Below are 9114 nucleotides of genomic sequence, written 5' to 3'. Positions count from 1 at the left end.
TTTTATAAGTTTTATTCACATTAATTATAATTGTGTAATTTCTCAAAATTGTCTTGACAGTGCCATCTATCATCAGGTGATGAAGTGAACATGTCAAAGTCAGCCTGCTTGACCCTTCATGAAATTTTCAAAAAATAATCAATGGCAAATAAATTTCATGTCATGTTAAAACATTTTAAAATGTATGCAAATCAGCTTAAGTATAAGGCAATAAAATATTGTGATACGTTAATCAGGCATGCGGCAAACTCTTAAATCGTAAGTTCAGAAATGAAGAGAAGATACTGAAGATCGATTATAAAGATTTTTTCGCGAAAACACGCGTTTCTTGATAATCGACCTTGCAAAAAGAAGAAAGTCGACAATGCTTCCTCCCAAAGCGGTAAACGAGCGTGGTATTCGACGATCTCCGTCCCTAAATGGCCACAGTGGTGGTACTATTAAGGGCATCGCGCGAGTTTATACGTCGCTTCCATTCGCACAAGCTCGCCGGAATCGCAATGACCGTCTTCTGCGTAATTGCAAGAAAAATCGTCTGATTTTTGTATCCGTTTTTCCTCGCTTTCTTGTCGCTAGACTATTTTGCCTTGGAATTTAAACGCAAACGAGTAAAATTGCAAGAGTAAACTGATACTTACCCAATTTTCTTTTATAGATGCGATAAATCTTCGCGTTTCAGCCGATGGCTATAATTATAGACACTTTTTTGTCATGGAAACTTTCATAGAACTCTGCTGGAAGTGACACAGCTGTAAACTTCTATCGTTTCCACGGAAATGATGGAGTTACTTTAACATTCTTGTCATTCGCAGCATCGTTTCTCGGTTCACAGAAAAATGAACGAACAAAAGATTTAAACTAACCAGGTTCTGACGCAGAAATTAAATACTTGAAAGTTAACCAAAGTATATCTTCTTTTTATAGAACTGTACTCAAACTGCAAGCACAAATAAATTGTAAAAAAGCAACTTGGATCATTTACTTTGTATAATTTCATCGGTTACTGTACACAGACGTCTGTCAATACTCGAACACCAGACAGCGTACGATTTTTTCTTTATCAGTTTATTAACCCTCACATTTCCATCCCCTTCTTATTGCCTAGCGTCCTTTGCTCGAGCCGAGAAAGCAGGGATGAGAAATTCCGTGGTTCCAGGCGACAAACTTTCAGGATTGGAAACGAAATTTTTTAAGTCGACGATTCCGCGAAGGAGACGATCGAAAAAATCATGCGGGGATGGTTTCCGGCTTTGTGTTACAAACATCGTCGTTCGAGTACAAAAAAGGTCGTGATTCGGTTTTTACAAAGGGGACGTGTCGGGAGTAAGAAGCAGGGGATCGAAGGTTCAGAAAAATTGTGCGTTTATTAGAGAAGATGACGCTCGACCAATTTCACCGTATTTCACTTTTCTCTCTTTTCTTTTTTTTTTCAGTGTTCTCGTTTCTTACCCCGTCCTTATGCGCACCCCACTCCCGTGTCGTTCTTTTCCACCTCCCTGATCCCAGTCCGTTCTCACTTAGAATCTCTTCTTACAATAAATCATGTATCACTTCATTTCTTACGTAGACGTAGTGATTTTTAAATATCATCGACTCCGCGAGGAGTGAAGTTTCGGCGATGCTCGTAAAATTGTTAACTCGGACGAGATTCTAGGCGAAAGACGAGGGTGAAAAATTCTTAAGAGGTAAAGGGTCGATTCATTGTTCTGTTGGATCAAGATGGGTGGAAAACAACGAGACAGGACTTGCGAAGCGGTGCTAGCAATGCTCGATCGTGGCATGATGTCTTCTCGCACGGAAAATGGATACGGAAAGAATGAAATAACAGAACGAAAAGTAATGTCTCTCTTTCTCACCGGCGTGCGCTCTCATCTCCCGCCCTTTCTCGCCCCCTCGATTCGCACCCCGACGTTTACCTAATGCCGAACATACATATGTGTGTAGCACACGTGTACGTGATTTCTCATATATATTTATAATATATATATATTTTTGTTTTGCTTGCCCATTTTCATATTCATATATGTATACGTATATTCATATATTCGCAATGTATAATTAATTTTTCTTAATCCGCTTTTCCATCGTCGCCGTGTTTTTTTTTTTGTTTAACTATCTAGGATATTATCTACAGGGCAGTAGCCAAACGCTGTGACTGACTGTACGAACTTTGGTTTTGTTGCTTTCCACTTTTCACAGTTGTTTTTTCTTTTTTTATATTTAAATCGCTTTTAACATTTGTGCTATCATCTCGCGACGATCTTCCCTCTGAACGAGACGAGTCTCAGATTTCGTTTGCAGCCACGTGGCCAGGGACGTGTTTCAACCCCGTGAAGTAAAAATCATAAAAAAAAAACACTGTTATACAGTGGAAAACAATGTAGTATCAAATAAAAGTCTTAATACAAAGAAGCGTACTCTCTTTTTTCTTCTGTTATATTGTAATACTCGTTTTATATTTGTTTGCGAGCTTCGGAGATGAAAGATCGTGTGAACACAGAGGGAAACGTGACTTCATTTGCAGGAGTCCGTAGGGTTTTATTTTATTCTCGCCGCCGGATGGGATGAAATTGTGCGATTCGCAAGACGAATGGACTACCCTGGTCACGTGTCAGATCGTCACGTGTGTGCGTGTATGGTAAACGAGCGCGCGTCTTCTGCGAGGCACGCTTTAAATTCGTTTCGTTTTTCTCCTCCGCTTCCTGCTTCACTTCCCGCTGCTGGTGAGATCCGTCGTGATGAGATCAACGCGTTTCGATCGCCCGACCGTGCAAAGTGAACAATGATAACGGAAAGGGAATTCAAGAACTTTTGCACAGTCGCGCGAGGTTTCTATTGGCGAAATGATACCGCGATCGTCGCATCGCGTTCTGCTCGCCCTAAGCAATCGTCGTAATTATAAGAAAGGAATGCGTAAAAATAAGTAGGAAATTGTTTCATTGTAAATGCATCCCCGAGGAAGGTAATACTAAAATTTGTTTAACATCGCGCGATGCGACGATTCGCTTTGTTAAATTGGCGATTACGAATTTTCCGCTCCGAGTCGAAAGTCTTCCGCGCTTAGGCCTATTTCCTTACGTTGACGCCGTCGTCTTCGGACGATGCTGACTAGATCAATACACCATTTCTTCTTCTTCTTCTTCTTCTTCTATCTATTCCTTACGTCGAAGATGGTCACCGAAGCAGTCGAGGCGCAGTCGATCCTTGGTGTATCTCGCTGGCAGTAACTCGGTATATGTACTCTGTTTCTGGGGGATGAATGAGTTCCTTCGTGCTTGGAACGATTCGCAATGGAATGGGAGTGATAAGATGTCTGGCAGGTATCGATGACTCCTTTCCCTTTCTTCTTTCCTTCATCCGATGAGAGAATAGAATCTTCAACTTACATGAATAAGAATCTAACTCGATCGATTGTAAAACGACGATCGGGTGCTCTTTGGATTACATAATATACGTTCTCACCCCTTGCAAACGAAAATTCAATAAAAAAATCACTTTTGATTTGAATTACAAAGCTTACAAAGAGAATTAATTGAATATTAATTAATTGGATTGTCGAGACGCGTACCCGTCTGAGTTGAACTTGAATCGCCAATCACCTCGTCGCATACATTCAAAGAAACAGCGGGGAACATTATCGGAAAAATATAGCCAACGATGAGGGAGGTGGTTAGCTGTCATTCAAGGTCGTGTACATCGATTTAAAAAAGAAAATTACTCCCTGCATATCTCTATTGCGTGATGGTAACGGGACGTTTTACGAACGTTACGTAAATAAACTGTTTAACCGCACTTTGACGTTCTTTGGTTTAGCATCGAATACCGGGACTCCTTTTAAAAAGTATTTCAGACAGGATATTCCGCAATGGAGGCTCTGTTAATAAATTAATTCACTCTGCTCGTGGTCCTGTTGCAGAAATCGCTATCACTCGACCACCAAAAAAGAAGAGAATTCTATCATAAAAGAGCCTCTTCGCAGAATACTCGTATCTTCTCATTCTTCCAGCATTCGATAATCATTAACTACTATCATTTTCAGCGATGAATATTGCTGCTTATTTTACAATCGTTATCACAGAGAAAGATATAATAAATAAAAAATACAACGAAACGAGAATTTGCCCATCGTTTTCCAAGTTTTGATAAATCTTGCTTGACGCATGCTACAAAAGGAGTTCGCCGATTGAATAGAGCAAGAGAGAGAGAGAGAGAGAAAGAGAGAAAGAGAGAGAGGGTGAGAGGTAGAAGCGGAGAGGCGAAGAGAAGAACGGGGAAGCGAATCTCGGAACGCGGAGAAGACAAAGCTCGGACGATTCGTAATCGAGCAGGGGTGGTTTTGTGCAAGGGAGAAAGAGAGAAAAAGAGAGATCGGCGATCATTCGCCGCGAAAGACTTATGGAACTTAACACGAGTTCGTTTTGATTGAACATGACTGATATCAGAGTAAACTGAACAATGGAAATAACGTTCGAATAAAAATGTTCAGTTAGAATAATCATACAAAATGTTCAGAACGCCTAATCGAAATGTTCAATCAAAACGATCGTTTATAAAACGAATATACATGGTTCATCTTTGGTTGTACGGTACGATTAATTGAACAAAATTGGCCGCACTGTTTCAATGAAATCAGGCCACGTAAATTCGCCGTTAGGAACTTCCTTGAAAGATAAACGTCATCCCCGATCGGCCCGCGTGTGCGTTTCCTCGATATCATCTAATCGTTCGTCACACGTGAACGAGCGTATAATATACACAAGTGTCTCAAAAGTAAAGAGGCTCCTTCTCCTCTCTGTTCAGTGTCCGTGTTCCTGCTCTCGACTTATCTTCGTTAACTCTTCATTTTTTTTAGTTACATTATTTTAATTTATATCAGTCCATCGTCATTTGTTCGTGCACGTTGGCCCCGATGTGGCATCGCGTGGAAGAGCGAGTAGCGAGTTTCGCTTTCGTGGAAACTCTTCCGTTCCTATTCCGCTCCCTGTGCCTCTTTTTGGAAAACGGAGAATTCCCTTGCCCTCGAGATCCTCCGTCCTCCGTCTCTTTATACGTGGACAGGGATTCCAGGGTGAGAGAACGCTTCTTGCCGACTGGTTCTTCTTCTTATTCGTGTGTGTACGTGTGTTTTGGCGCCGATGCCCTCCGGCTTTCCGTCGTCAATCGGCCAGCGTTGACAGCGTTCGCAGTCCCCGAACGGTCGCCTCGAAACGCACGCGCTGAGAAGAGACGGAGGCTGGTTTTGGTCCGCTGCCACCCCATCGCTTTCATTATTATTATTATTAGTTTTGCTTTTAATCGTCGACGAGCGATTACGTGGTGCTCTTCTTCCTCTTCGATTTTCCCGTGCTCCGACTCGCGTGGTCCTGATTGCTTGCGCCGACTCCGAGTCTCGCCACCCGTCGATAGAGCTCGCTATTCACGAAACGGGGATACGAGTCGCGATGCATCAGCGTGTATATTTGCAGCTGGGCCTCGTCGAACGTGTGCGGCGTTGGTTGCACCATGTTACGGTTCACTATCTCGCGTACCTGCGAGTCCAGGCTCACCTGAACAGAGTACAAGTTATACTATTAAAATTTGTACATTGCGCACGAGGATTAAAGATTAAAAAAAAAAAGAACTTGAAGGAGTATCATGACGATCCGATATTTTTATCGTAGATATAGATAGTCAGGATCTGCGGTTACACAGAGTCTCCTGAGGTCGAGCTGCACGGATGTTTGACCAACGATAACGGAAGTGATAATGATGCAGTCAGCTCTTCGCAGTTTATGGTTAGAACTGTTCCTAATCGAGGACAGCAGATGGCTTCTTTCGCCAAAAAGCAAACACTGTGTATTGTAACACAAAGGAAGTCGAACTACGGTTTCTAAATGCCTGCCTCATCTTTCTTTACCAAAGAGAAAATCTTGTTGTCTCGTATACAATATGTGTTTAAATTAATAATCTACCCGAGAACTGAGAAATGGTACTGACCTCTTTCTCGGAGACTGTGGATATGTAACGATCGTAGATGTAACGCGCGTCTTCCTCGACCTTCTCGGGGTTCTTCTCGCACTTCAGCTGCTCGCACGCCAACCAGAACGCGATGTTCTCCTCGCTGTATTCACTGAGGAGGAACTCCCTGAAGAGCTTACGGCCTATCGGGCTTTTCATCAGCTTGTCGAACGACGTGCCCCACGATCTGATCTCCTCCAGGCTGCACTCCACGTTCCCGTCGAGGCCGTCCATGTGTCCTAGCTCGAGACCGTTCTCCGTGCCCAACTCACCGCCGACGCCGCTCCTCTGATCGCCACCACCGCCTGCCGTGTTCCCACCGACCGCCGCCAAACTGTTCATTTTTAACATTCAGTTAGTTCAAACAATTTTTTAGATCGCTTTTTAAATATATGTTCAATAACTCTTCAATAATGATTCTTGTTCAATAATTCTTGTCTTGTCGAAGCAAGTCGTGGAAACGATCTTGGAAGAAAACGAAGATTGCTTTAATTGAAACCGCAAAATAATTACCTAGATATCTCCATTTCACCCTCCCTATCCATCAGCCTTATATCTCTCCGAAAATGCTACGCTTGTAGAAACGTTCCACCTTATCGTAGTAATCACATAGTAGTACCAGCACGAGCAAAAACTGCCGTAACATCCACCAGAAAACGAACAGAAGCACGGAAATGATGAGAAAGAAGGAAACACGACTCGTGACGAGAGAGGCGGCAAAACGAGAACTAAAAGATTCGCTATTTGTCGTAGCGGCGCGGAACGATCTCCATTATCCCGGAAGCTGGCCCGTTCCGCGTCTGGCGACGATAACGGCCGGTTGGCTGGGAAGAAAGAGCGCGCCGTTCGAGGATAAACAAGCGGAGATAGGAAAACGTGCGAGAAAACCGTTTCTCCCCCCCTGGCAGATTTCCGGGGGTCGTGGGACACGTGTTACGCATCCGGGGGGACGAAGAGGATTTCGGTGCCAGGGCTGGGGCGTAATCTATCGACCCGGGGCCGGTTATCGCGCGTCTCGAATGCTTCTCGGCGACGGAAAAATCCGACCGATGCTCGCTCGGACACGGACGTTTGCTTATCGTACGAATGTTCCTGCCGGTGGGGACGTTCCTGATTTCTATCCACTGAGAATTATCGTTGCGAGTTGTTTGTTCCGCGTCGGGGAGGGTGAACGGGTCAGGTATTTCGTTTATCGTTAAGAACAGTTGCTTAACCACTCTCGACGTTACACATAAAAATTCGTAAGACTAGACATTAAATTGTAATTCGGTAAAATTCCTATATAGATTTCAATACATAATCTCGAGTGAGAAACAGCTTTAAAGAGGCGGCTGGCCGGGCTTACCATTTGTTCCTGTGCGAGGCACCAGCATGAAACAGAAAGAACGTGTACGTGGGTACGGCTGTTACTCGGTAAATAGGTCGTAAGCTCCGTTTTACAGACAATAGGCTGACATCGTTTCGCTGAACGATTATATTACGAAACGCAGGCGATAATGGCTTGTCACGCGGCAGGATATACGAGTTATCGGACAGTTTCGAGGATCGATTGTCGCCGTATTTTATTTTCGCGATTCACGTTTCCCTACGTGCAAATTCGAACTAGGGAGATGTTCATTTTAATTCATTTCTCAGGGGCCGAGACTATTTTATCGTCTTAGAACGCGTGATTCATTTAAGAGCAGACTCGTCAGAATACCAAAGTGTAAACGAATTTCTTTGATAGTCTTCCGACAAAGTTTGTGGAAATTTATCATGACTGAAGCTTAGATTTTCTCAACAGTAAAACGTATTGTTCATTCTTTGTAAGAAAGGCCATTGTGAACCTCCACGAACTTGATCGGACACGTGGAAACCGAGTATAGACAGCAACGGTAATACCACGAGCAACTGCAACAACAGCACCAGCATAGGCAACAGTTATCCTTTTTCGATCGTCCCATGATCCCTGATTGCTGTCGTTGCTGTTGAGGTTGCTGCTGCTGTTGCGACGAGGGTGGTAGCTGCTGCTGCTGTTGTTGTTGCTGCTGCTGCTGCTGCTGCGATTCCTGCGGGCTGGCCGACGATCCGCTCCCCTGGGTCTGGGTCTGCGCCCGTAGCCGGCAACCACCGCCCGTGACACCCTCGCCGCCCCCCGTCGTCCCGTGGCTAACGTCGATCCCCATCGCAGTTGCACCGATTCCGCTCGACATCTGCAAACGATATCTGGTCTGGTCAGCCGATCCGCCCACCGCCGGAACTCATCGTCCGTCCGCTAAAAATAAGCGCGCACCGAGTCATTCGTGCAACCCGAAATGATCGACACCTCGACCTTAACCTTCTTCCGCGCGAACCATTATCGCGGGGACGCGTGCTTCTCTTCTACATCTGCTTTCTCTTTTTTGTTCTCGAAGAAAAGTTAGAGCCGAGAGAAGTAACGTAGAACAGAATCTTTTGCACTTCGTGTTCTACTCGATCCAACTTGTTCTCGGTTTAAATAAACTCACGACTAATTATTGTTAACTCTGAGTCGCAAAATATAATTATAATAAAAGTTTAATCTACTTTAAAGTAAATTTCACCGATTGGTAAACATTTTCCTGTTAAATCGAAGGCCCCTGACTTAAAATAAGAGATCTGGAAAGAATTCTGTTTCCCGTTCGTTTGGCAACGGGAAGGTTCATTGACAATTTCGAAACGGTGAAATCACTCGAACGATTTTGACCACGTATAAAGTGAATCTCTCTGATAATTCTATCAGAGCGGTGAATCGGAATGGTTAAAGAGAGGCGAATTTTCACCGGTCGGGAATAGTTAGCTCGTAGCGAGGAAATAAAAAATAAAAAGAAATTAGGCCACGGGTTAGATTTATCGTGCAAATTGAATCCACTCTGTTTCCTTCTCTTTCCAACTTTCGCGCTGAGTTTATTTGGACGCTCGAAAAATATCGCGGACCGGTTCGCACGCGGAAGCCCGATGGAGTCTTTAAGCTTCAATAATTGAAACGGGCACAGTAGGTGACTCATTCGAATGCCGATTAATTCGTTTCAATTCTCACCTGCTTCGTTTCATGCAAATTGACGTAAACTTCCAATTATTAAAACAATAAGTCATTTTTATGCATTCGAAATTCTCAGA

At 43.8% G+C, this 9114-nt stretch overlaps 1 protein-coding gene across 3 annotated transcripts in view; it reads right to left on the bottom strand.

Moving 5' to 3' along the window:
• Window positions 1–2071: 2071 nt before the first annotated feature.
• Window positions 2072–9114, bottom strand: part of Dhit (regulator of G protein signaling double hit) — a 13377-nt gene continuing 6334 nt past the window's right edge. Inside the window, exons 2-5 of one of the 3 annotated variants that reach the window (XM_026815029.1) lie at window positions 7879–8251; window positions 7343–7351; window positions 5977–6331; window positions 2072–5546 (exon numbers count right to left, since the gene is read on the bottom strand). In XM_026815029.1, coding sequence (XP_026670830.1) covers window positions 5310–5546; window positions 5977–6331; window positions 7343–7351; window positions 7879–8189 — 912 coding nt within the window. In that variant the 5' untranslated portion in view covers window positions 8190–8251 and the 3' untranslated portion in view covers window positions 2072–5309. The remainder of the gene's footprint in view (window positions 5547–5976; window positions 6332–7342; window positions 7352–7878; window positions 8252–9114) is intronic. The other 2 variants (XM_018027635.2, XM_018027637.2) reach the window with 2 other exon arrangements.

This window comes from Ceratina calcarata, unplaced genomic scaffold (assembly GCF_001652005.2).
Source record: "Ceratina calcarata isolate Rehan_Ccalc_2016 unplaced genomic scaffold, ASM165200v1 scaffold428.2, whole genome shotgun sequence".
Classification (NCBI taxonomy): domain Eukaryota; kingdom Metazoa; phylum Arthropoda; class Insecta; order Hymenoptera; family Apidae; genus Ceratina; species Ceratina calcarata.
This window is presented reverse-complemented; position numbering and strand designations above follow the sequence as displayed.